This window comes from Raphanus sativus, unplaced genomic scaffold (assembly GCF_000801105.2).
Source record: "Raphanus sativus cultivar WK10039 unplaced genomic scaffold, ASM80110v3 Scaffold0017, whole genome shotgun sequence".
Taxonomy (NCBI): Eukaryota; Viridiplantae; Streptophyta; class Magnoliopsida; order Brassicales; family Brassicaceae; genus Raphanus; species Raphanus sativus.
Window position 1 is genome coordinate 45,789 of NW_026615343.1, and position 27,955 is coordinate 73,743.

General features: G+C 32.6%; 5 protein-coding genes across 6 annotated transcripts; 2 read left to right on the forward strand and 3 right to left on the reverse strand.

Annotated features, from left to right (window-relative positions):
• Positions 1-2,646: 2,646 nt before the first annotated feature.
• Positions 2,647-3,759, reverse strand: LOC108823817 (probable carboxylesterase 120). The gene has a single exon (XM_018597101.2). It carries the CDS (start codon positions 3,668-3,670, stop codon positions 2,690-2,692), a length of 981 nt encoding a protein of 326 aa, XP_018452603.2. The 5' UTR covers positions 3,671-3,759; the 3' UTR covers positions 2,647-2,689.
• Positions 3,760-4,183: 424 nt separating this feature from the next.
• Positions 4,184-7,505, reverse strand: LOC108828516 (DEAD-box ATP-dependent RNA helicase 7). Its single transcript, XM_018602237.2, has 11 exons — positions 7,011-7,505; positions 6,736-6,870; positions 6,322-6,462; positions 6,122-6,233; positions 5,970-6,040; positions 5,726-5,880; positions 5,529-5,640; positions 5,342-5,443; positions 4,942-5,268; positions 4,780-4,874; positions 4,184-4,696 (listed from the first exon to the last, which is right to left on the reverse strand). The coding sequence occupies exons 1-11, from the start codon at positions 7,416-7,418 to the stop codon at positions 4,378-4,380; spliced, it is 1,977 nt and encodes a 658-aa protein (XP_018457739.2). The 5' UTR covers positions 7,419-7,505; the 3' UTR covers positions 4,184-4,377.
• An 821-nt stretch (positions 7,506-8,326) lies between these two features.
• Positions 8,327-10,549, reverse strand: LOC108825274 (uncharacterized). Its single transcript, XM_018598587.2, has 11 exons — positions 10,252-10,549; positions 10,022-10,132; positions 9,793-9,952; positions 9,527-9,715; positions 9,373-9,451; positions 9,215-9,280; positions 9,089-9,136; positions 8,948-8,994; positions 8,753-8,858; positions 8,595-8,674; positions 8,327-8,511 (listed from the first exon to the last, which is right to left on the reverse strand). The coding sequence occupies exons 1-11, from the start codon at positions 10,415-10,417 to the stop codon at positions 8,448-8,450; spliced, it is 1,116 nt and encodes a 371-aa protein (XP_018454089.2). The 5' UTR covers positions 10,418-10,549; the 3' UTR covers positions 8,327-8,447.
• A 706-nt stretch (positions 10,550-11,255) lies between these two features.
• On the forward strand, positions 11,256-13,565 carry LOC130500710 (65-kDa microtubule-associated protein 9-like). Its single transcript, XM_056995668.1, has 9 exons — positions 11,256-11,309; positions 11,410-11,877; positions 11,961-12,170; positions 12,260-12,415; positions 12,501-12,815; positions 12,890-12,977; positions 13,057-13,130; positions 13,223-13,297; positions 13,380-13,565. Exons 1-9 carry the CDS (start codon positions 11,256-11,258, stop codon positions 13,563-13,565), a joined length of 1,626 nt encoding a protein of 541 aa, XP_056851648.1.
• Positions 13,566-14,448: 883 nt separating this feature from the next.
• On the forward strand, positions 14,449-17,039 carry LOC130500709 (AT-hook motif nuclear-localized protein 6-like). 2 transcript variants are annotated; one of them, XM_056995666.1, is made up of 6 exons: positions 14,449-14,640; positions 14,831-15,325; positions 15,836-15,915; positions 16,003-16,131; positions 16,206-16,367; positions 16,459-17,039. In XM_056995666.1, exons 2-6 carry the CDS (start codon positions 14,881-14,883, stop codon positions 16,840-16,842), a joined length of 1,200 nt encoding a protein of 399 aa, XP_056851646.1. In that variant the 5' UTR covers positions 14,449-14,640; positions 14,831-14,880; the 3' UTR covers positions 16,843-17,039. The 2 variants fall into 2 exon arrangements, with proteins under 2 accessions (XP_056851646.1, XP_056851647.1); XM_056995667.1 differs by having other exon boundaries at positions 14,450-14,640; positions 15,839-15,915.
• The last annotated feature ends 10,916 nt before the right edge of the window (positions 17,040-27,955 follow it).

A 27,955-nucleotide genomic window follows, 5' to 3' on the forward strand; every position in this document is an offset into this window, starting at 1 on the left:
ACTTGGTGATGCTAGGACCAAGATTCAGGAAGAGATTACTCGTAAATTTGCAGCTGATCTCATTTCACAAGGCACATTAAGAGCAAGTGAAGCAGCTACTATAGCTACCAAAAAAGCGAGGCTAAAAGTATGGACATCTAAATGCAGCTGCTTAGCCTAGTAAAACAGATGAAATCGTTTTTATTGCAACTGTATTGGAACTGCATCAATAATATTGAAACAATAAAATATGATTCCATTATTTTATAATCAAAGAAAACAAATAAGTTGATTCTGTGTTTTTCATTCCCAGTAACAAGTATTGAACTGCAGACATTGTTGCTTGGAAGAATATCATGAACTAATTATCAATTTGAACATGATCATGAGAGATTTAGGGTAGATTTAGTATAGATTTGGAAAATATTTTTAACCGATTAGGTTCCACGCCATAATCCTCATACACCATGATTTTGAGGTTCTCCAACAGAGTAGTAGTTTCTAATGTAATCATTCGACCACGCTTTTCTTTGTCTACCATGAAACTCCATTCGTCACTGCAACTAGACATCCATTCACCATATTTAACATAGATTGGAACCATGTTGTATTGATGAAAAAAGAAAAGAGAAGAGAATTGGACGATGAAGAAGAAGAGAAGATATGTCGATGAAAGTATCGTGGGAGGAAGAGAAAATCGTGGAGAAAATATTCTCTAAAATGTTTAGGAAAGATTTAGGAAACATCTATAACTGAATATGGAAGTTTCCATATTTTCGGATTCGCCTAGAAAACGTATCCTATCTAACACAGAGCACAGTAGAATACGTGGGAATCATATTCTTCCTAAGGCGTCACATAAGGTAAAAGGTACATGAGCTTAATTTCACAATAAGTACGTAAGGTACATTTTAGAGTTGTGGCTATATGTCGTTATATATCCTTAGGTAGAATGAAGACATATTGCTAGATTGTAACGTTACAAAATCTACCTAAGATATATATGACAAGGAAGTCTATATAACGTTATATACCCTTGGTATAGCGATGTATAAAACTTATAATTCGGTTTCTAGATAAAGTAGATTACCAGAGTGTGTATTCTAACTTCGGTTAGAAAACAAAATAAAATATGATTCCAATTTTTTTTGAAAAAAAATAAACATAAAAATTGTCATACTTATGTTTCCAATAATTTTCATATTTTTGTATATTTTTATATTTAAGTTTACTATTTTTCTCATGAACGAAGGGTAAAACATGTCCAAAATTACCAAAAGTATGAATAGTCCTAAAACGACAAAGAAAAATTTAAAGTGTCTCTTTTTTCCAATTCTCCCTTATTATTATCCAAATATATAGATCACGTAGATCCTATGTGTGATTACTCACAATAACTAAATTGAAAAAATATTATAATTTTGTATATGAGTAACATAAATTTGACATAAACGAAAAGTTTCGAATAAAATTTTGTATTACTAGCTGTTTTATACGAAATAAAAAACATTTCATACACATATTAATATATAAAATCAATATGACTCCTTTTAATATTTAATAAATATTGAACATATACTTTTATCAAAAAATAAGTTGTCCATTTATAGTATAGATATAGTTACTAATTTTAACATTTAAAATAGAGAAAATTTCTATATTAATTAAGATTTATATATTAAAAACCATTGGATAGAAGAGTTTTTTACCTCCTTTAAACAATATTCTCTGAAACGTCTTTTAATCATTTTTTTCTTTGAAGACATTTTGGTGATAGAAACTTAAAAAATGATATTGAGAGAATTACCCTTTTAAATATTAGGGTTTGAAAACAATATAAAATTAGTAGAAACAAAAACAATAATAAATATTTGAATGTATTAGTAATCATTTGTTTATGATATAAATACATTCAATACGATAATAATCAAACAATAATCTAATATCGTTTGATCACAGTTAATAAAATCCAGTAATTACCAATGGTTTATAAGATAACAATAATTTTTATAAATTAAAATAAATAGCTCTGTCGGCGTGTATGTCAAACTTTAGACATGTATTTATTAAAAAAATCAAAAAATCAGATAGGAACTTTATATATATATATATATATATATATATATTTAAATCAAAATATTTGGAATGTAATTTAATAAAACTTAAAAGTATATCTAAATCTCTAATATTTACATTTTTGCTATTTAATATATCAAAATAATTAAATTAAAGTCTGCAGAACGTGAAAACAAAATTTTAATAATTTGGAAAATTTGGAAGCTAAGCGCATTGAACATGATACAAAAATGTCAAAAAAAAACATGTTAATCTACAACATGAACACACGAATCCAATTGACAACATTATCAAAAAATAGAATATATAAGAACCAAAAATAAAAACCCGTGCGGGCGCACGGATCAAACTCTAGTATTCATTTAAAGTTGTCATCATTCTCAAACATAAACCTTTTTTTTTGTCACTGGCTCAAAAAAAAACCTAAAGTTAATAATTAAAAGAAAAAACACGATGAAGATTCCATGATCGTTCGGCAATTCGTAACTTGTGGTCATGAGAAGCCTCTTGGGCCTCTAATATTAGTTTACCCAAACTAATACAGTTAGAAAGATTCTATTTTATAGGCCTTAACAATTGGGTCGTAACCTCTTAGGCTTTCAGTATAAATTTATTTCATGATTTTTTTAAAACGTTACAGTACAACGGAGGAAATGATTTTTCCGATGGAAACAAATAAAGGTTTACGCTTAGACGGATCTCCGATCTCCGCACCGTGAAAATCGCCGTCGTTAAACACCTCCACAACCTCCACTCCCTTCCTCCTCATCAACTTCGCCACATCTCTCTGCCGATCCACCATCGGATCCTCCTCTCCTCCAACAACCATCACCTTCCATCCCAACCCTCCGATCTTCTCCAAACCCCCCGATCCATCCCCCACCGTCGGATTCGAATACTCATGATCCCGATCAACGCCCACGGGAAGACACAGATCCCAGAACACGTCGGAGACGATCGGCGGACAAACCTGATCGCTCGCGAGCCTCATCTCAGATCCGCTTCTCTCCTCGCCGCCGAAGAACGGATGGTGCAGAATCATCCCGCGGATCCGCAACGGACTCAGATCCAGATCCAGATCCGATGCTGCGGCGGATCTGATCCCGACGTTGTACGCCAGGTTCCCGCCGGCGCTCGTCCCCATGAGGAAGGCGTTGGAGAGATCGGCGCGGGATCCGATCCACTCGTCGCCGGAGTTTCTGATCCACTCCAGCGCCTCCAAGCCGTCGTCGTACGCCGCCGGGAGCCTGTGCTCGGGAGCTAGGCGGTACGAAGGCGACGCGACGATCGCGTTGAGGTCGCGGGACATGTCGGAGCAGAAGGCGTGGAAGACTTGGAGGTCGGCGCTGCAGAGGACGAAACCGCCGCCGTGGTAGTAGACTATGAGCGGGAGTTTTTGAGGTGGAACGGCGTCGTTGGGAGCGTAGAGACGCATCCACGTGGACTTTGACTTGTTGACGGAGACGTCTTTGGATACGACGGGGTTTAACGGGGAAGGATCGGGTGTGGCGGGGGTGCACGGGAATTTGGTGAGGTCGCGAGTGATGGAGCCATCCGGGTTCTTTACGATGTTGAGATAAGCGTAAGGATCAGTGATTGGAGTTGGTTCGGACATTATTGGATTATGTCTGACTCTGAACTAATCACTCTTGTGTTTATATAATGCTAAATTTGGGTAGAAAATAAAGTTTGTAATTAGAGAAAAAGTTGAAGGTACATATGAATATATTTAATTTCATCATGAATGCACGTCTTGTATTTTATTAGAAAAAAACTGACAAGAATCTTTTTGTTAAATGAAAACTAACAAGTGAAGTTAACTATGAAATAATTTTTTTAATGCAAATTGAAATTAACGATTAACTCAATTACCCATTGTAATACTTTAGTTTATGCAACTCAAGTGGAAATAAAAACACTCAACCACAACCCACAACAACACACATTGACATTCCAAGTGGAGAAAACGTAATCTTTTGTTTTCTCTTTAATGCATTTCACAAGAGGCCTTTTCTTAATTCACAAGTCTTTGTTAATTCATCTCTTTCATAAAGATAGTAACTTGTCTTTACGATACAATTATGGACCACCATTGATTAAACGTAATCTTGCGCATGACACAAAACTATAGAAAAATCAATACCTCTATATTGAGAAATTGTATCATCATTGTCATCAAAATTACACAAAACTGAAAGGAAACACACACAAGAGCGCTTACCTTCCCTCTTAAGTTGTTCATAACACACATAAAACACTATTATAAAGTAGATATTGTAAAAGAGTTTTTTTTGATTAGGTGTTGTTGTGTTAAGAAGTGTTTCACCATCTCTGGCCTCCACCACGACCACCACCACGACCAAATCTACTACCTCCTCTGCCACGATTATTAAACCCTTGGCCACCACCACCCGGGCGGCCAAATCTTCTCTGCGCAGGCTCCCTCTCTTGAAGCTTAGGCAACTCCTTGACAACCTCCAAGCTCACACTCGCATTCTTCCGCGCAGCTGCAATGAACTGGTCTACATCTGACTGCGCAACATCGAACACAGCAGCTTGTCCATCTGCTGTTAGAGTCAACCCTTCGATCGAATTAGCCTTGTCATCCGGTAAGATTCTCTTCAGTACACCACATACAAATCTGCACAGCCACCACAATCATTTTAGTATTTTCTTTTGAATTTTTAGCAAAGTTGAGAAAAGAGAAAGAGAGAGGAGCTTTACGATGGAGTGTAAATAGGTTTCCCTGCTTCAAAAAGCAACGTGACATGATTCTCCATCGATGTTAAAAGCGACCTTTTCTTGATCTCAGTGAAGCCCTGCAAATAAAAAACTCATTACTACTTTGCTTCAACAACAACGTGAGGAGTCATGAGAGAGACTTACCGCGGTTTTTGCAAGAGCTTTAGCGAGGAGCACTTCTGCTGATACACCGGAGCTTTCCAAGAGCTCTTTGGCAGCAGCCAAAAAAGCAGGAACCACACTGTCACAGACCTGCGTGATCTTCTCGGCTGCTTCCATGCCAACAGCTCTGGCGATATCATTAGGCTGCGGCGCAGAAACGTGCTCGAATTTGATACCGGCTTGCTTTTCGATCCTGGACACGCCGGATTTTCTAGAGTCGTACAGCATGACCGCAACTCCAGTGTTGCCAGCTCTTCCTGTTCTGCCTGAACGGTGGATGTAGTCTTCAACATCACGTGGAGGCTCACACTACAACAGAACAGAACATTATGTTAAAAACACTAAGGTAGCAATTAAACAAGAACGATTAGTACTAACTAACCTGGATGATTAGCTGCACGTCATTGATATCTAGACCACGAGCGGCGACGTTTGTAGCAACCAATGTAGAGAACTTGCCCTTTCTAAATCCAGCCATAGTAATCTACAATCACACGACTCAATAGTTAAGCAAAGATAAGAAGACAGTGCAAAGGACTCAAACGTTAGCAAGATAAAGTAACATATACCTCACGTTGTGATTGTTGAATGTCACCATGCAAAGCTCTAGCACCAGGCAAGAGACCAGAAAGCTCAGAGGCTTGGTCTTTAGTCTCAGTGAAAATGATAGTACTACCCCCACTGTTATATTATGAGGAAAAAAAAAAGAATTATATAAAGAGAACTAAAACATTAAAACTAAAAAAGAGATGTGATTAATGGTTACCTGCTGTATAAGCTGATGATATCAGGAATCAAACGAGACATGGCTTGCTTATTACAGGGAAGAGCAATGTGTCTAACACTATTAGAAGCCTTCATCTTATCATTACCAACAAGATCAATAGTCTTCTTATCTTGTTTAAGAAACCTAGCAGCAATCTGGAAGAAGCAGCAGCAAGAAAGAAAGATTCAAAAAGCTGAACTAATGAAAAAAGATTTTAAAGAGTAATAACGAAAGGGGGACGCACGTTTTGAACCCATCCTGGCAAGGTGGCACTGAAGAGAAGCGTCTGGACTTTCTTGGGATCCTCAACCTTCCCTGAAGATTAGAAGAATAAAACACATCAATATACCAAGACTTATTAGTTGGCTTCATATTCAAGAGAAACAAAGAACAGACCTAAGATAAGTTCAACATCATCAACGAATCCCATTCTCAGCATCTCATCAGCTTCATCAAGAACACGGAACTGTAGATAAGTCAGGTCAAGGTTTCTCCTTTCAATATGATCCTGCAATGAATATCAATACAACGTCAAGAGAGCATACAAACAAAACAAAAAAAAAAGATAATTATATTGATTTAAGAAAAGACAATACCTTGATACGACCAGGGGTTCCAACAACAATGTCAACACCTCTCTTTAGTTTATGCTCTTGAGGTGCATAAGGATCACCTCCATAGACACAGCAAGAAGTTAACCCAACAGATCCTCCGTATGCTTCAAAGTCAGCATACACCTATATAAAGTAACACCATACCCATCAATAAAACTAATTTGATGAATTATAAAAATATTTTGATGAATTTTTAAAATTAGATATTTAAAAAAAAAAAAATCAGACAAATTTGTAAAAATTACACTAAGCATTGTTAGTTGATTTACCCATTTTAGATCAAACTAGACCAAATTTGAACTGATTTAGGATGGCTTAAACAGATTTTAAGAAAATTGTTTCTGGTATAACCAATTTTTAGGACATTGAAAAAACTTAGTAATAACATGTCCTTACCTGCTTGGCCAATTCTCTGGTTGGTAAAAGAACCAAAACACTTGGTGCCCTGCCGTAACCATTCTTCCTCTTGCTCTTCGCAGGCCCATTGATCAATGACTCCAGTATAGGCAACACAAAAGCCAATGTTTTACCCTGCACCACACCACACACGATCAGAAACATAACATAATATTCAACTAATAATGATATCGAAGTATCAAACTTTCAGCTCAAAAGTAATCAAAAGCCACAAACTTTGAAACTCTTAATGATATCAAAAGACAAACTTTTACCTGACCAGTACGAGCCCTTCCGACCAGATCAGCACCATCGAGAACCATGTCAAACGTTGTCGCCTGAATCGGGAAGAGAGCCTCGATACCCTTCTCCTTAAGCTTGTCCTTCAAGGGATCAGAGATACGGAAGTTGGAGACGGCGTTAGGGTTATCGACTTTCACCTTCTTGCTGCTCTTCTTCTCTTCCTCTGATTCTTCGTCTACCTCTGAAGACTTGCGCTTCTTCTTACTCTTCTTCTTCTCCTTCTCCTTCTTATCAGACTCTTCTCCATCGGAATCTGAGAGTTTCAGCTTCTTCCCTTTCTTCTTCGAGTCCTGCTGCTCTGGAGTCGTCGTCTCCAAATCTATCTTCTTCTTCATCTTCTTCTCCTCTTTCTTCTTGTCGGATAATGCTAATGAAGGCATTGGAAGAATCTCTCCTGCTTCTGTGTCTGAAAGATTGTGGCGGTGGAGGATGAGAGAAGCAAGGAGAGATAAAGAGGAGGAGACAAGTGTAGGGTTTAGGGTGGTTCTTTATATGAGATTCTCGAGATATTTTTTTGATGGCGCCGTTGATCGTTAGCCCTAATGGAAACTCAACTGTAATCTTGTCCGTTCAGTTTAGGTCTAGTGTCTTGCCGTTTTCTTGTTTGGTCGTGAGAATGCGTGTCGGCTTTCCAACTTGTTAGTACTCTTTAACAAAACCATCAATTTTACTTTTCTGATAAAATGGTTAAAAAAATTGTGATAAGGCGTTTCTGGTTTAAATTTGGATTCGATTTGGTTTTAATTTTTTTTTTAATTGAAATCAACTAAAAATAGTTTACTTTGAGTTTGGTTTAACTTCGGTTTAGTTTATTTTCGATTCAATTTGATCGAGTTGGTATTTAATTTTATTCTAATTCTGTTCAAAAGTATAATTTAGAAAACATAAACAAATCATCATTTAATTACTAATTCATTAATTTTTATAAATCTAAATAGTTCTATTTCATTGGTTAAGTTTTGAATCAAACCGAACTGAAAAACAAACACATATAAGTCCCATTCTCAAACATTGGAGATGATCTTATACAAAAGAGAAAATGTAATAATTCTCTCCTTTTTTTTTATAAAATCTAATTAGAGATTATACAAGTACTGTAGTATCATAAATCAATAACATAGTAGCATTCATTGCACAGCATTTTGCTTATTTGATTAAATTTAACATTCTTTCAACAGAAAACGGTTATACGAAGTTAGATAATAGTAATTGTTATATATCAAGAACATATTCACGAGTTCGTTTAAGTCTTTAGTCTTCGAAGTTAATGGCTTCCATATGACCCTACAACAAAAATAAATCAATGAAATCTCTTTATGTATGTATGCATGTATAATGGTTTCCACATATATAGAAAAAGGAACGGGTGTGCATAAATAAACATGATCCGAACATCTTCAAGGTGAAGATTAAGCAATGATTAGAGTCCCTGTGACTTTCTGTGAATTGAATTTCCGGCATAATTCCAGACCCCTGTTTAAATAAATATCATCAATGGTGTGTCTGATATCTGTTATAGCCTTTTTTTTTTGAACTATGGAGTTTTGAATTGTTACCTGTTAATATCTGTCCTGCAAGAGTTTTGAGTTTTATATATGATGCTAGTTGCTTCACCAAGTTTTTCTTTGTTTGCTCTCTGTCAAGAAAAGAAAATGTTTAATATTGTATACAATGGGACTTTTTATGAATCTTTAGAAGAACGTTGAGTTATTACCTTTGAGTTTGGAGTGCAAATATTAGATTCATACACTTGGCAGTGTATCTTTCTGCTGTGATTTCCTTTGTCTCTCCTCCCTTTTGAGGAATCGATGGGTTTAAGCCTGCAGAGAATGTGCGTGAGAATGTTTTTGGGAAAGTCGAATCTAGCAAGAAAGGTAGATTGATGGAGTTTCAAAAGCTATGCACTAACGTTCTGGAGTTAGTAGCTTCATTCCCTTGTGAGGCATCAACCTTAGCCTGCATGCAATGTGAGACATCATTTAAGCAATGTGTGAACATAGAGGAGAAGAACGTTTAAAAGATGGATTTATATGTTGGATGTGAGACTTACACTTGAAGAGCGTTCCTTTGCTCTCAATGTTGTTCTTGAACCAAATGCCTGATGCAGAAAACTCTGTTAACACATGTGGGATGATAAAAACTTTCAGACTTGTAGATGTGGGAAGATTAGTTATACCTTAAGATCTTGAGACCGTAGAGTGTTACTTTTAGGTATAGATGCTGAAGAAGGTTCAAGATTAATCTGCAAATGAACCCAAAACATTAGTTATCTAACTACAGCTTCTGAGAATGTGGTAATGAAGAAACTAAATTTGAAAAAGAGATAAAAACTACGTTTTTGTTTGTAGTGTTCCTTTTAGATGAGTTAATCCTTGGTTTCACATTCTGTTCGGTTTCTGAGTTAACCTTAGACCTGAAACTACCCAGAGAAAAGAATAAAGGATCAAAACATTTTATAAGGAAGCCATACTGCATACAATCTGAGTACCTGTGTCTTTCAGATCTTTCAGCAGTTCTGAGATTCGGTTCCTTTGGAACAGTGAGTTTAGATCTTCTGTTGGAGTTAACTTGAGCCACCTTAGCTTCCAGTTTTTGCCTTTTGGTGTCTTGGTTTTGCAACTTAGAGACTAAGATTGGAGATAAGTTAGCACCAAACTTTGCTAATGACCTCTGACATCTGAAACACCAAAAAAACTGTTAGTTGAAGCCAAAAAAACAAGCAAGCTCACATCAACGGCTTCCTCATTGGTGTACCTTGTCAGAAGCTGAACAGAGTAAACATCTAATGGTTTGTTCTGCCTTGCAAGCAAAGAAACCGTTGGTCTTGTTAAAGTTGAGCTTCTACTTGATTTGGTTTTTGATTTGGGTTTTGTCTTGGAGACATCTTTAACCGTTTGGTTATAATATATGAACCCTAAACAACAGATTAAACAGAGGTTTTAGACTACATTGATGCAGAAACCAAAATAAAAATCATCATTACCGTTGTATTTGTCTTTTCTATTAAGACCAGTATCCACAGGCTTAGTTTCTAGGCTGGTGTTTATGATTTGCTTAAGTGGCTCAAGTTTCCAAGTAAACTTGGGGCTAAAAGCTGAAATAATCAGACAACAAAAAAAAACATAGCAATATTACAGAACCGTAAGAGAAAAAAAAAAGACAAAATGTTTGTAATAAACAGAGCATATGCCCTAATTTTTGCGTGTTTCTTACGCGAAGGAGGATAGTTTCCCGCGGATTCGAACCAGAACTCGTTTTCTTCTGTCTCGGAATCAAGCTCGGGTCTGGAGAAATCGTAGAAACGAGGCGCATCGAATTCGAAATCAATGTCGAACTCCTCCAGAAACGAAAAATCTCCTCCAGATAAACTTGGAACCATGATTTAAGCCTCGAGAGAGTGGGAGAGATTCACATTCATCCGAATTACAAAATAATCGGAGATGTTCTTCTCCCTCTCCCTCTCTCTGGAAAAAAAAATTTCTCCAGAAAATTAGTGGGGAGAGAGAGAGACAAGGATTGGAGATGGAGAGGAGAGAGAGAAGAAGAAGAAGAAGAGGTAACGGCCAACGGCCCTTATTCAGTTGGCGCGGATTCTATCTACAGCTCACACATTGTCTTTTCTGTATTTTCAGTTTGGCTCTCTAGTTTTTAAGGTACACAAAGTGACCCAATATGTTTTAATTAATCGAATGTAACACCACTAATGTTTATATCCAAAATTCCAAAACTTTTTTCGTTCACTACAGTGTTAAATTATATATGAAGAAATATATTTTCGAAACCGTTGCATCCGTGAAAATAAAAATGGAAAGTGATTTAAGGTGAAAATTAGAAATCAAAAAGATAAGGGGTAAGAAACACAAATATACAAAAGTAGCGTTCTCCCAACGATCTTCGGTTGTCTTTTAAGAACTCTCTCAATTGCCTTTAAACATCGTCTCCGATATTTTTGCTGCACGTTTAATCCAGGTAAAGTCTGGACTTTAAAAAAAAAAAAACTCTGAAATTAAGGTTTCCCATTTCAGAGCATACAGAAATGATTCTTGCACTAACATTTGCTAATACGTTTTGACATAAACGAAACTTCCAGAATTTGTTATCATTTGAGAAAAAAGATTATCTTCATATGATTTGAGTAATATAGCGAATGAGAAAAAACTTTGAGAGTATTTGGTTTTGTTTGTAATATATATTTTCTGCAGTGTGTGGAGATAATAATGTCCAAAACTCAAATCGAATCGTTTTCTGCATCTCTTCTGAAAGAACTCGAGGTTTGTTGTTGCTTCAGCTCCAAGAAAATAAGTTTTTTCCTCTTCTTTTTAAATATAGAAACGTTTCAAATATTTTGATGTGATTCTGTTTCTAATACAGATTATATGGAACGAGGTTGGAGAAACCGAAACAGAAAGAGAGAAGATTTTGAATGAGATTGAAGACGAATGCAGAAACATCTATATTGGTAAACTCCAAAAGGTTAAAGAAGAGAGGAATCGGCTAAAACAAGACATTGTTGAGTCAGAAGCAAGAGTTATTGCTATATGTTCTGCAATGGAAGAGCCATCAGGTCTTGGAAGACAACAACAACCTGATCAATGTGGAAGAAGTTTGAAAGAAGAGTTAGGAAAGATTCTTCTGAAACTTGAAGATATGGAAAAGAGAAAAACAGAGAGGAAGAATCAGTTTATTCAAGTAATTGAAGATATCAAATGTGTAAGAGATGAGATTGATGGTGAAACTGATGAGACTTGTTCATCTGATTTTTCGGTTGATGAATCCGATTTATCTCTTAGAAAGCTTGAAGAGTTGCATAGAGAGCTTTACACACTTCAAGAACAGAAGGTTTCCTAAACTTCATTGCTTTTAATTTTCATTTGATTTCTTGATCAAGAGATTAATATTTTGAGGTGTTTTTGTCTCATCAGAGGAACCGGATGAAACAGATTCAAGATCATTTAAGAACTCTGGAATCTCTTTGTTCGGTTCTTGGTTTGAATTTTCGAGAAACTGTTACCAAGATTCACCCAAGTTTAGTAGAATCTGAAGGGTCAAGAAGTATAAGTACTACAACACTTGACAAGTTAGCTTCATCAGTAAACCAATGGCATGAGACAAAGATACAAAGAATGCAAGAAGTCAGTTTAATGTTTACAAAAACTTTTTTTAGTATCTTACAACTTTGCTCTTTGTTCTTCTTACATATAATCCATTTTATTGATTGCAGCTTCAAGATCTTGTGACCACAATGCTTGAGTTTTGGAACTTAATGGATACACCAGCAGAAGAACAACAAAATTTCATAAATGTTTCATGTAATATAGCTGCTACAGTTTCTGAAATAACCAAACCTAATAGCCTTTCCACAGATTTGCTTGAAGAGGTAGGTACATTTCACATTAGCTTTAACTATTTTCTAATCTTTCTAAATATATTTTTTGCTGATTGATTGTTTAATGCTTTAAAAGGTTAAAGCCGAGCTATGTAGGTTAGAAGAGTTAAAATGGAGCAAAATTAAAGAACTTGTTGTAAAAAAGAGGTCAGAGCTTGAAGAGATATGTAGAAGAACACACATTGTTCTTGAAGAACAAGATATCGCCCTGGAGAATGTAATTAAAGCCATTGAATCAGGAGAAGTGAACCCTGAAAATATACTAGAACATATCGAGTATCGAGCTGGGAAAGTGAAAGAGGAAGCCTTAAGCAGAAAAGAGATTCTTGAAAAGACTGAAAAATGGTTGAACGCTTGTGAGGAAGAGACTTGGCTTGAAGAGTATAATCAGGTTTGTCTCTTTTATAACCATCCATGGGTCTTTCACATTTTGTGGTTATTTATGGATTTTATTATTTTGTATAGGATGAAAAGCGGTACAATGCTGGAAAAGGATCTCACTTAATCCTCAAACGTGCAGAGAAAGCTAGAGCACTCGTTAATAAACTTCCAGGTTTCATATAAAAGATGATACCAAGAAAGTTTTCTTTGTGACTCTTTAACTAACTGAAAACTTCTTTGATCCTTCTTAGCTATGGTTGAAGCATTAGTTTCCAAGATTACAATTTGGGAATCAGAGAAAGAATCTGAGTTTATATTTGATGGTGTATGAGTTATCTTCTTCCATCACACAAAGTTTCTCTTCCTCTCATAATAGCACATGTGATATATATTTTTGTCTGATTTTCTTTCATTCAGAATCGTCTACTTGCAATGCTAGAAGAGTATACAGAGCTCAGAGAAGAGAAAGAACAAGAACGTCGCAGGAGAAGAGTATTTAGCTAACACTCTTTTGCATCAGTACACTTCTAAGAATCACCAAAAGTAATGCTTGTTGGGTTTTGGTTGTTTATAGGATCTGAAGAAACTTCAAGGTCAAGTTACACCCGAACAAGACAAAGGAACTCCTACTAAGCATCAAAGCGCAAAAAAGAGTCTTAAAGTATCAACTAACAAGAGATTTGGATCATCTCCTCAAACTCCTCGATGTGATTCTCCTCATTCAGCAAAATCTTTTACATCTCAATCACGCCATAGCTGAAAAAATATGGAGCAACAACTTCAAAGTAGCCTTTTTAGTTCAATTTTATTCAGCTAAAAAGAATCTCTAGGAGTGAATGTTCTTCTTCTTCTTTCAGTGGTGTTTATTTTGATTTGTAGAACGTTAAAAACACCTCAACTCTGTTCTCATAACAACACCATATAAGCAAAAGAGATTAGAAAGAGAGAGTTGTCCGGAAACTAAGTCATCACTTTTTCTAAGCAGATGTTATTAAGATAAGTCATCGCTTTTGTTAAACCCTTTGGTATGCTTAAAGACTTGCTAAGTCATTAAGAGAGTCTGACAATGAAAGAATCTGAATGATTATTTGATCATTTCATTTGTATTATGTCATGTCTCAGATCTAAGTGTGTACAGACACTACTGATTGTGTTGCGGAAAGTAGATTTGACTTTGACTGACAAAATGTACTTGCTGCAAAAATCAGTGTTCATTCTTTATCCAAATTACCTTTTTAAGAACTATTTCCAAGTACTTGGTAAAACAAAATCCTTGAATTCCATCTATAAACTTTGCGCAAGTGAATCAAAAGATTTTGCTTATCTTGAAAATTAATTGGTCTTAGTAGATTTTCAAACCAATTTTCTTTGGTCAACGTTACTAAAAGTGATTACAAAGGATATTGTCAGAACGTGATATTGAAATTTCACTTTTAACTTTTTTTTTGCAGTTTGGTTTTATTTAATTAGACACATTAATTTTTCAAGACGGACGTGAATCTTTCTCTAAACCAAAATTAATAGTTTGATTTTGGTACTAATTATATCGATATTAAAATAATTAAATCTTTAACATGATATTTTTAATATATACTATTATTTCTTTCTCCTTCAGATTTCCATTTTATTTATTTACTTCCTTATTATTCTTTGCAAAAATGCAGTCGTATATTATCTTCTTTCTCTTGTGAAAATTTTGGGGGATATTGCATCTAATTTCTGTGATATTTTTACTTTGCTAATTTCCGGTGAGATTGAGAGATTAATCACCACTGAGCAAAACTTTTGCATTTTTCTGCTTCACTGTTAGTTTCAGCTCCATAACTGTTAGAAAGGTAAGAAACCAAATCTAAAAACTGTAACCAATTTTTTTCTACTGGTTTGATCTTTGATCCCTTTGAACTATTTCATCCATCTTTATATCTAGTTAATTTTGTCTGAAAAGCAAAGGAAAAAATAAAAGAAATGTTTTCTTCTTCCTCTATCTCTCTAAAGTTTCTTTCTCTTCATCTTTCTTGAATTTAGCATTCAAGGGCAAAATTATTCTGCTGTTTTGGTAATTTGGGACTTGAAAAATGGAGGAGAAAGGTGTAATGAGTCCAAGTGGGGTCATCACAGTTAAGGGAGATGAAACTTTGGCATCAAGAACAGAGTTTCAACAAAACCCTAGCTTTCTTCCATCCGTGGGACCCACGACGGTGGTATCTCCTCTCCCTCCGTCTCCAACCACCACTGTGACTCCTGGCTCAGCCGCTGCAGCGCCGCCGCCATCAATCTCTAGCGCAGGGACAGATCTGACAAAGAGGAAGAGAGGACGGCCGAGGAAATACGCTCCAAATGGTAGTCTGAACCCTAGGGCTTCGAGACCAACTCTGTCTCCGACACCAATCTCATCTTCAATTCCATTCTATGAAGATTATCATCATCTTCATCATTCTCATTGGAAACGAGGAAAAGCTCAGCAGCAACCTGTTGAATTCATGAAGAGATCTAGCATGTTTGAGTATGAAAGCAGCCCAGGTACACTTTGCAATCTCTTTGTGTGTGTGTTTTGATCGTTGCATTGGTTTTAGTGATCTGATATGGAATTTTGAGTTATCTGTTGATGTGATTTTATGTGGGTTTTTTGAGATGTTGGGAAGTGGGACAAACACATAACTGGGTACCCTTTTGTCTGAAGAAGGTACAAACAGACCAGTTAGAAGTCAGAGAAATAGAATCTATGATGCTGATTGAACAAAATAAAATAAAAATACAAGAAGGATTTAAAACAAAGAGAGAATAATCTCTTGTTGTCTATTCATCTTTAGGAGATAAAGAGTGTCTAGTCGTGTTAATTGTTAAGTTGTTAGCATAGATCTTAAAGGTTTCTAATCAGCTTGGTTAAACCTGTTTTTATTATTGTGCAACCACTGATTGTTATGGATAGTTATAGACAAGGATGATCAAGTTGGCTGGTTGAGTATTAGAGTTTGTTAATTACCTGATTAGTTAAAGTCATTAGCATCAAAACTCTGTTTTATCTATTAGCAGCTCCAACTCCTCCTGGACTCTCATGCTATGTGGGTGCTAATTTTATAACACATCAGTTTACTGTCAATGCTGGTGAGGTAATAAATTACATAAAACATGATTTTTCTTTGATAATGGATTTTGTGTGTCACTGTTTTGAAAATATTTTGTTTTCTTGTCATCAGGATGTAATAATGAAAGTAATGCCGTATTCACAAGGATCTCGAGCTATATGCATTCTTTCTGCTACTGGTACCATCTCTAATGTCACACTTCGTCAACCTACCACTTCAGGAGGCACTCTTACATATGAGGTAACCTAATTAACATGGAATCAAATTTCACTATATATTCTTGGTTCTTGAATAATTTTGTTCTCTTGTCTTAGGGTCGATTTGAGATACTTTCTCTATCGGGTTCCTTTATACCTACTGAAAACGGAGGAACTAAGGGTCGGTCCGGTGGTATGAGCATTTCTTTAGCCGGACCAAATGGCAAAATCGTCGGTGGCGGCCTTGCTGGTATGCTCATAGCAGCCAGTCCTGTCCAGGTTAGACAATCTTGCTTATCTAACAAGTAAAAAAACATATTTAGTAATTCCGAGTATAAAAAGAGCCATAAGTCTTATAATTTTTGGACAGGTGATAATGGGAAGTTTCATTGTGATGCATCAAGCAGAACAAACACATAAGAAGAAACGTCGAATCATGGAGCCTTCTCCTCCTCCGCCACAACAACAACCTCCTGCTTTCACCATCACCACTGTGAATTCTACTCCATCTGCGGTTGCCACCGTAGAGGAGCCAAAACAACAAACCTACGGTGTTGGTGGTGATACAATGAGACCGTTGTCTCAAATGCCGCCTTCTTTCCAGAACGACAATTCAGTTATGAACAATATCACAACGACCTATCATGGATACGGGAATATGAACACTGGTACTACTAGTAAAGAAGAAGATGACTATGAAAATGGTGGGAATGATGATTCCGGCGATACTAGGAGCCTATCTAATAGTGGTTGAGCAATTCTAAGACTTTCTTGTCTAGAAAGTAACTAACAGACCTTTAAGGTCAAAAATGTTTCAGCTATTCTTTTCTTTTCTTTGCTTTCTTTAGAGGGTTGTTTTAACTGTGATGCATTTGTTTCTTCTTTGTTTTTATGGTTGTGGTTATTGAGATTTAAATTTTACTATTTTGCATATAACATGGTTCTAAGTGATCTCAAATTCTACATTATTTTTGTTTCAGACAAAATAAACACCCAAAATGTACAAAAATTCCAACGGTGTCTTGGCATCCTTGTTCAGCTTCCGGTGATGTAATGAACAAGTTGGGTCCGAAAGAAGTAGCCATGGTTAGCGAAATGAATCGAGTATGATAATATGATAAAAGGCACAGAGCAAGATAATAGACATAGCAGGGCTTTTGTTGATGGGATTAAACAGAGAATGATGGAGAGTCAAAATTGAAACTACTTTGTTTGATCTCTGAGGTGAACAGTCAGATGCATAGTTTTTGTTTTTGGTCCTCTTATATTATCAGTGGCCCAACTGTGAGATTTATAATAATAATAATATCAAGGCCCAAACATTTCAGAATCTATGAGGTTTAATTAATGGATCCCCTTAGTAATGGCCCAAAATATTTTAGAATTATATGCTATTTAGAATATTTGGAAGGAATGGAATGATAGTAAGTTTGGTAAACCCTTAAACTCATTGACAAGCAGGTAAAAAATTGTATTTCAAGCTTGAAAACAAGGGAGGATTCAATCTATCGGAAGACTATGACAACATAGTTCTCTTTTAGATAATACAAATTTATGTAATCGAAAGTTTTTAGCTTCTACAAACAATAGCAGCTTTATTGTAAAAATCTTTTCTTTTGTTTGAATTAATTTAACGTCCATTCAAAAAAAGAATTATATTCACTAAATTGTGGTTCTAATGTTTTATGTTCTATAAATAATTATATTAAAAATTCTTATAATATACTAAAAGAATAAAAGAAAGTTTGGTTGTGTGTACAAGGACGTTCAAACTTATTTCTAAAAGATTTTACAATGCTTGTAAAGCATTTCCTTAAGTTTTGTGGGTTTTAGAAATTATAAAAGCTGTGATAAAAACAAAATATTGTTAGGCTTAATTAAATAATTTTGAGTTATTTTAATTTTTAAGTTCACGTAGTATCTATACTATTATTTGCAAATGATTTTTCGCAACAGAGCTCTCACATTAAAAATTAGAGCGGTTAATATCGATACTACCTTTAATGAATAAAATATATAATTATGCTAAAAAAAAATTTTGATTAGATAATTGATTAAAATTAATAATAGTAAGATTTATCCAAAATCTAAAAATATTTTAAAATATAAATCTAATTCATATATGTGTTGTTATCTGAATTTTTTAAAATATAAATTTAAAATCATAAAGTATATAACTAAATATTAATAAAATAAAATTCTTAATTTATTATTTTAAAAAGAATATTAAGTGATTTTTAATATTTATTTCTATATAATAAATATGTCCACAAAGAAATTTTAAAAATTATAATTAATATGTAAGAATTTTCAAACAAAATAAAATAATAATTTATTATCATAGTTTGTTATTTAGTGACACATATATTAATGAGTAATTATAAAATATTTAGTAATTATGATTTAATATAATAAAACTCAAACATAAAAACGAATTTAAGCTTATGAAATCAGATAACCCATTAAAACTGATATAATAATTATTTTTTTTAAAAAAAGCATATACATATTTTGTTATTATTCAAGAATATCTTTAATAAATATTAAACAATTATTTCTATATATATTATCATCTAAGAAAATATCTTTTAATCATAAATAAAATTAGTTGCAAAAATATATAGTTGAAAATATTTTCTACTATATATATATATATGAAAGCTTTCAAGAAAATAACCATAAAAATAAATAATTTCATGTATAAATAATTTGATATTCTGTAAAAAAAGCTTAAAAATCATAAAACAATAACTTATCATGATATTTAATTAGTAATTATAAAATGATTAAACAAAAAGAATTTATATTAATCAGGTTATTATTTTTAAATAAGATAATTCTTGTATGCTGTGTTATTATCTTAAAATAATTATTTCTGTTATAAAAGTTAAAAATAAGATATATAAAATTATCTATATCTATAATTATTTGTGAATTTATTATATAGTTAAAAGAATTTAAAAATTAAGATATAAAATAATCTATCTATCTATATTATTATTTGAAAAATGAATTTATTTATTTGTCATGCTCTCCATAGTTATAGGTTTAGTTATGCTAAAAATATAATACCAAACTTATACACTATAATTTAGTAATTCTAAGTATTACATAATTTAGTAATATTAAAATTTTACATATATGTTTATATTATATTTGGGTTAGTAATTTTAAACCCTTAATATATCTTATTATATAAAGCTTGGTTCTTCAAAGTTACTAATTAACATGATTGCGACATGTGTCAATAAATATTTAAGATTATGACATGTGTCAAAAATATAATATATCTTATATAAAGCTTGGTTCTTTAAAGTTACTAATTAACATGATTGCGACATGTGTAAATAAATATTTAAGATTAGGACATGTGTCAAAAATATAATATAATTATCTTTTCTTTGGAATTTAAAAGAAATTTTTACAAGGAAATTTTCATTACAAAAATAGTATTTTAAGACTTTTTAGGATTTTAGAAAAAGAAAATTACTATTTTCTAGAGTATTTTAAAAAAGGAAAATTACTATTACGTTATCTTTTACAATTATATTTTATTGAAATATTTGATTGTAATTTTTTTCATTCTAAATAAATAAAATGGTAAAGTGCTATTTGAAAGTAATTTTTTTCTTTTTTAAAAAATATTTTTTTAAGATACTAAGGAAAGAGAATTATAAAAAATAAATATTAATTTTAAGATCACGACACATGACAATTATATATTTAGATATAACATGTGTTAAGTAACAATTTTCCTTTTAAAAAAAATTAAGCCAAAAAGTCTTAAACTTAGTTTCCTTTTTTTTAAAGTCTTAAACAAATTTGGTTCTTCAGAGTTAGTAATTAATAAGATCGTGACACATATCAATTATATATTTATGATTGTGACATGTGTTAAATAATAATTTTCTTTATAAAAACATAAACCAAAAGAATTTTAAAAGTTAGTTTTCTTTTTTTTTCAAAAAGTCTTAAATAAAAAATTGTAAGGAAACAAATATTTCAAATTAGTAATTAATAAGATCGCGACACATGTCAATTATATATTTAAGATTGTGACATGTGTTAAATAAAAATTTTTTTTTAAAGAAATAAGCCAAAAGAATTTTAAAAGTTAGTTTTCCTTTTTTCGAAAAGTCTTAAATAAAAAATCGTAAAAAAACAAATATTCCAAATTAATATTATTTAATAATATCGTTTTTTAAGTTGGTTTCAAATAATTATAAGATACAGAAAATGTTGTAAGATAATTTTGTTACATATTAAAATATTTTAAAAATATTTTTTCTTATAAACTTATTATATAAAGTTTGATTTCTTCAAAGTTTTAAAGATCACAACACATGGCAACTATATATATTTTGATATAACATGTGTTAAATAACAATTTTATTTTTTCAAAAATTAAGCCAAAATAATTTTAAAACTTAGTTTCCTTTCTTAAAAAAGTCTTAAAACAAAAATACTGTAAAGAAACAAATATTCCAATATAAATAATATTTATTTATAGTATTTCTTTTTTTTCAAACATGAGTTTAGGATAATTATAAGATACAAAAATATTGTACAATAATTTCGTTACAAATTAAAAGATTTTTTCTTATAAATATTTGATAGTATTTTTCATGTTAACAAAATATTAAATCAAAGAGAACAGTAGAAAATCGTATAAGTTAAACAAAAAAGTATTGGGTTAAAAATTTATAAAAAACCTATAAATTTATCTTAATTATATTGTTCATTTTTGAAGAACCTTATTTTCAAGGTCGAATAAAATATATGGATTTAAGATAATTAAAAATCAGTAAACATTGGATTAATACGAAGAATTTTCTTAGTAACACAAATAATTAATAGATGAGCTTTTTGTTATATAAATTTGGTACCCAAAATAAGCATAATCATGACACATGGTAATATTTATTTAAGATTATCATATGTGTTAAATAATTTTTTTTTAAAACTTAAACCAAGAGAATTTAAATAGTTTGTTTTTTCTTAAAGTCGTAAAATAAAACTGAAAAAAATATATTTCTATATAAATAATTATTAATAAAGTATTATTTTTGAAACATGGGTTTAAGATAATTACAAAATACAAAATATCATTAAAAAGTTGGTTATAGTAATTGTTTCTTAAAAGTTAATATTTAATAGTTATATGTTAGTAACATGTATTAGAAAAAACATGTTCGAAAGAGATGAAAATAATGGAAGAAAAAAAGATAGAGAAAAATATAATTGCAAATGACACTATTTTAACAAAATTTAGAATAAAATGTGTATTCAAAAAAATCTATAGTAAATAGAATATAATATTTTAATTAAAAATTTAAAATATTATTAAAGAACTATTTTAAAAATATTTTTCTTAAAGATTTTTAAAATGAAATTTATCTTATAAATTACTACTAAATAAATATTCAATTTAAATATGATATTTAATAATTTGAAATATTTTTTATTTTGTTGAAAATTATATTTTTTTGAAAATTTAAAAAATGGAAAAATACTATTAACTAATATTTATGATTTATCATTAACAAAAATTGTTTTTGTTATCTTAGTATATATATATATATGAGATAATTTAATGCATATCTCATTTTAAATATATAATTGTCATGTGTCACAATTATGTTAACTATACCTTTGAAGAACTAAGTACAATATAGTCTTTTATAATAAGATTTCATTAAGATTTTAGAAAAAGAAAATTAGTATTAAATAAATTATTTTTAAAATCTGTTTTTTGTTAATTGAAAAAGGAAAATTTCTACAAACTATTAAATAATTTTAAAATTGTTTTTAACATTAAATAGTTTTTAAAATTAGTTGTTTCAAACTTCATTTTTTTATTTTCTTGGTACTTATATTTTTAATCATTACATATTTAAACACATAGCACAATATTGTAAAAAAGTTACTATCAAATAATCTTTTGCAGTTATCTTTTAGTTATTATTTTAAAAATAGAAAATTACTAAATAATTAATTTTTAACAAAATTTGTTTTGGTTATTAACTTAGTATATATACTTTTAATTATGAGATATATTAGCACAAGTCGTCATGTGTCGCCATCATATTAATTATCAAATTTGAAGAACCAAACAACTTTTAAGAAAAAAATATTAAACAAAAATAAATTATAAAACTCATCTATGTACCATGATTATAAAATACAAGTTTGATTTGAACTTATGTATGAAAATAATTTTTTATATTTAAAATAAATCTCACAAAACATATGCAAATCAATCATAAAATTATAATTAAATGATTATTATTTTATGTTCTTTATTAAATTAAACATCAAACAAAACCCGTTGCAATGCAACGGGCTCATATCTAGTATATATATAAGATACAATAATTTATCTTTTGTCATAATTGTTTTTAGGAGCAATCAAAAATCATTTATTGTGATAATTTCTGAAAAAAATGGTAGAAAATTCAAAATTATTTATACTATTATTTGCATAATAATTTTTTCGCTCTTACGTTTAAATTCAGAGCGTTGAATTTTTTTATTATTCTTAATAAATAATGAGGTTATATTTGTTAACATATCATTACCCATAAATTAAAAACAAACTTCATTAGTTTGGTATTATCATTATCTAAAAGATTCTATATATATTATATTATCTAAAAATATTATACATCATATATTTTAAAAATAAATATAATACATGTATATATGAATAGTTAAAGTTTATTTTACTTAATAAAAGATATTTTATTTAAAATTGAATATAAAATTTAATATGTATTTAATTATTAAATATTTCAAAATATGATAATAATTTTATTCTAAAGTTTTTTGAATATATAATATATCTGTATAAAATTTTTAAACTATTAAATCCGCAAGTGCGGATAAAACACCTAATAAAAAATAAAATAAAAAGACAAAGAGCCACCCATGGTAGTTAAAAATATCCTAGTAAATTAAAAGATGATGTCTCCCGGAAATGGAATGGTCGAAGCAGAATCTCTAGCCACGGACTATTCTCTATCGTTGTCTCCTCCTCAATGGTATCCCGATCCCACGTTCGTTTTATTATTTTCTTAGTTTGGTGTTTTTTATATTCATGTTTTTGTATCCCAGCCAGTCTTTAAATTGGTTACAGCCATTCACATTACAACATTCAAGATTTTGTTATATTTTCAATATATATATATATATTCTGGTGATTCGATTTTGGTTCGTATATAGGAATATCCATGAAACTTTTCTGAGATATGTCGCACTGGTCATCCCGCGCATTCATGTCTATGTCTACTGTTTTTAAATGTTTTTTTCTGTTAAAAAATCATCCATAATTATTGCAGTGCATGCATCGAGCTCCAATTATACGAACACACAACTTCAAATACCATATTTCAAATATTTATTTAAATTTTTGATATATTGTATAGTTTATTTAGTGTTAAATATTGAAGATGTATATTATGTATCAGTTCGTGAAGTACTACAGGAGATAGTACATGTGTGTGTCATGAAGATGAGCTGAGTTGGAGTTCGTGTTTTGTGATGTACGTGGGCTTGTTAAGCTTGAAGAAGAATTAATATATAAATGGTATTATTTGGAGAAGAAAAGACAAGAGAGTTATTTCCTAAACAGAAAATGGAAAGTTGCTTAAGTTGTTTTTGGAAGAACTTGTGGAGTAAGTTCTAGTTATCTACATAAGAAAGACGTGCCTCTATGGAGAAAGGTGTCTCTGCTAAAAAAAAACAGTTGAGAGATCGTTCTGGTGTTGCTTGTGTGATCAAGCCTTTGGTGCCACTGCTCTGCGTTAGGTGTTGACGTAGTTGGTGAAGTACTTCCGAGAAGTGGAAGATTGAAGTCTAGACTCAGGGGGAGTTTAGCTCGGGGTTTGGAGGATCCTGATAAACAGAAGTCTAGACTCTAGGGTGAGTTTTAGCTTAGGATTGGGCTAATCCTAAAGGATTCTTGTAATAGAAAAGATTGGTGTAAGACTTTCTTGTTCTAGTGAATTCGAAAAGAGAAACTTGTGTCTTTTACTTTCTGTACTTTAATTCTCTGCTCTCGCTACATTAACAAGTGGTATCAGAGCGGGTCACCTAAGTTACTGGTGTGTGATCTGGGAGAGTGAGAACAGAAACTGGTTCAGGAAGAAGGACAGAGTTTGTGATGGCGGCATATCAAGAGGGAACGTCTATGACAAAACCCCCACGTCTTGATTCATCCAATTATGGATATTGGAAGGTTCGTATGCAAGCTTTTATCAGTGGGCTTGATGAGGATTGTTGGAGTTCTATTGAAGCTGGTGGAGTCCTCCGGTGATGCTTGATGATGAGAAGGTTGAAGTTCTTAAGCCAAGAGATAAGTGGACTGTTGCAGAGAAGAAGGCTTCAAGTTGCAACTCTAAGGCCAAGACTGCAATTTACAATGCTATTGATGCGAGTTACTTCAAGTTGATTTCTCAATATGCTTCAGCTCAGAAGGCTTGGAAGACATTGGAGAATATGTTTGAAGGTACTACAAGTGTCAAGCGTACCAAACTGGATATGTTAGCTTCACAATTTGAGAATCTGAGGATGGATGAAAAGGAAACCGTGCTCAGTTTAGTGCTAAGTTATGTGATATTTCCAATGAATGTTTTGCACTTGGAAAGCAGTACAAGGACAAAAAGCTGGTGAAGAAGCTGAAGAGATCGTTGCCCTCCAAGTTTGAGTCAAAGATCTCTGCTGTAGAAGAAGCTCACAATCTGGATGAGATGCCTTTTGATGAATTTGTTGGGATTCTTCAAGCTTTTGAGCTGAGTAGATTACATGGAGGAAAGATGAGAAGCAAAGAAGATCCACATGGAATTGCTTTGAAGAGTTCATCTTCGGATGATTCTATGGTGTTGTTGTCAAGAGACTTTGCTGGTTATTTGAAGTGCAGAGAAGAGAGGATAAAGAATGCAAGAAGAAGTGATTCAGGCAGATCATCATCAAGGGTAAAATGCTATGAATGCAATGGATTTGGCCATGTTCGCAAGGAATGTGCGAATTTACAGAAGCTAAAGAAGAAGGATGACGTCAAGGATAAATCTGATAATGATTCAGATGATGGTGAGGAGTTGAAGAACTTGGTGGCGTTCACAACTTTTGTTCCTGGTTCTAAGAAAAAATCTGCGATGGGATCTGCGTCAGCGTCTACGTCAGGGTCTTCATGTGGAGGTGATGATGATGCTGTAAGTAATGATGATGATGGAGACTTTGATCTTGATGGGAAATATGAGAGGCTGTATGAGAATTGGCTCAAGCAGGTTGATGCTAATCCACAGTTTGCTAAGGAGAAAGCTAAGCTAGAAGATGAAGTTGCTGAAGCACTTAAGTATGCCTCAGAGAAAGAAGAAGAAGCACGACAGGCTGGTGCCCAACTTGCGGAGACTCAAAAGGGTTTGAAGATGCTGAATGGTGGGACGAATCAGCTAGATCATCTGCTCAGTATTGGAAAGAGTGATCGATGTGGCCTTGGATATCAAGGAGAATGTTCTAAAACTGAAGGTATTTTTGTATCAGCAGGAAAAACTGAGGTCTTAGCTACGTCTACTACAAGACCAGAGGTTAAGGTGTCTGCAGAGAAGACATCTAATGGAAAGACTGCAGAGAAGACTGCAACTGATGTGAAGAACGCGACTGCTACGCGTACTGCTATGGCAACTGCTACGGCAACTGCTCTAGAGAGAGTTTCTGGATTGAAGAGTACATCTCAACAAAAGTGGCGGCCTATTTGTCATCACTGTGGTATTATTGGGCACCTTAGACCAAGGTGTTTTAAGTTGCTGAGGGAGAAAAATCAGATGGTACAAGCTTATGGTGCTTATGGTATGAGGAGTCATGGTCCTATATGTTATTCTTGTGGAGTTCAAGGACATATTCGACGTGAGTATTTCAAATCTGTTCAAGGAGCTAATCATGGAGGATTTGGGCTCAGGAAATCGTGGTCTAGGAGATTTGATCACTATGGAGATGGTGGAATGGGATTTCCTCCTTACTTTGGAGGATATAGATCTTCATATTAGTTTTTGACAATGATGTGACTCATAGGGGGAGATTGAAGACGTGGTCTTATGTCCAGTTGTGATGAGTTCACATGCATAGTCAAAAAGGGGGAGATTGAAGATGTATATTCTGTATCAGTTCGTGAAGTACTACAGGAGGTAGTACATGTGTGTGTCATGAAGATGAGCTGAGTTGGAGTTCGTGTTTTGTGATGTACGTGAGCTTGTTAAGCTTGAAGAAAAAGTAATATATTTATCAGAAAGTTTACATTAAAGATAAATGGTATTACTTGGAGAGGAAAAGGCAAGAGAGTTAATTTCCTAAAGAGAAAATGGAAAGTTGCTTAAGTTGCTTTTGGAAGAACTTGTAGAGCAAGTTCTGGTTATCTACATAAGGAGGACGTGTCTCTATGGAGAAAGGTGTCTCTGCTAAAAAGAAAAATAGTTGAGAGATCGTTCTGGTGTTGCTTGTGTGATCAAGCATTTGGTGTCACTGCTCTGTGTTAGGTGTTGACGTAGTTGGTGAAGTACTTCCGAGAAGTGGAAGATTGAAACCTAGACTCAGGGGGAGTTTAGCTCGGGTTTGGAGGATTCTGATAAACAGAAGTCTAGACTCTAGGGTGAGTTTTAGCTTAGGATTGGGCTAATCCTAAAAGATTCTTGTAATAGAAAAGATTGGTGTAAGACTTTATTGTTCTAGTGAATTCGAAAAGAGAAACTTGTATCTTTTACTTTCTGTACTTTAATTCTCTGCTCTTGCTATATTAACAAATATTGTAGTCCGAATGCAACTAGAAGAAGATAATTTTAGTTGATATGAAATTTTAGATCATTTGAAACAGTTCAAAATCTTTACGGGCATTGGACTAGTTCGGTCTGGCCAAAATTTATCTTCAACACCCTTATCTTGATAAGGTGTAAAGCAATAATAATGACAGATGCATGCAGTGCCGGTCCGGATCGATTTGGCGCCTAAAGCGCATCAAAAAAATATGCCTCATGATTATAACTATTTTTACTGTATTTTAATATATAATCAACATACATATCATTAAAACTTAATTAGTTTCCAAAAATAAAATATAAGACATGAAAAAATCTTGCAGGATCATTGATAAATTTTTAAATAATCATGTTTTAGTCAGCTTGTTTTTATCCATTGACCATTTGATTGATTCTTAGTTATATTTAAGTAGTATTTTTTTATAAATGAATAAACATAAATTATATATTATAGCAATACATATGATAAAATCACCCTAACATTAACACCATTTTCATTTCAGAAATGTCTCACAGAATATCAGAGCATAATTTATGATACTTTATTACACCAAAACCAAAGGAATAGAGAAAAGTGATACATTGGAGACTGGGAGAAGTGGAGAACCAATAGAAAATACTTTATTTTAGAATAATTAAAATTTACCTAGATAAACAATTTATTAATAAAATATCATCTATGTAGTTTTGTAATAAAATAATTCAATTTGTTTAGAAAAGGAAACCAAATCGTTGAGGCTAAATCTTTATTACTAATTTCCAAAAGAAAAACAAAAAAAATATTAAAGGGAGGAGGGGTCGAACTCATCACCTTGCTACAAAACAACAGCAGTCAAACCACCAAGGCAAAGTGACTCTACGTACATTTGGCGCCCTGTAAGTATATGTTATCTGTGGCGCCTAAAGCTATTGCTTTACCAGCTTTAGTACAGGGCCGGGCCTGGATGCATGAAACTAGTTCAAGTGGAATAAAACGTTATACATTGAAATATCTCATCAATTGCAAGAACATGTCTCATGTAAACCCAAAACTATTCTAACATATCTTTTTTTTTGAAAACT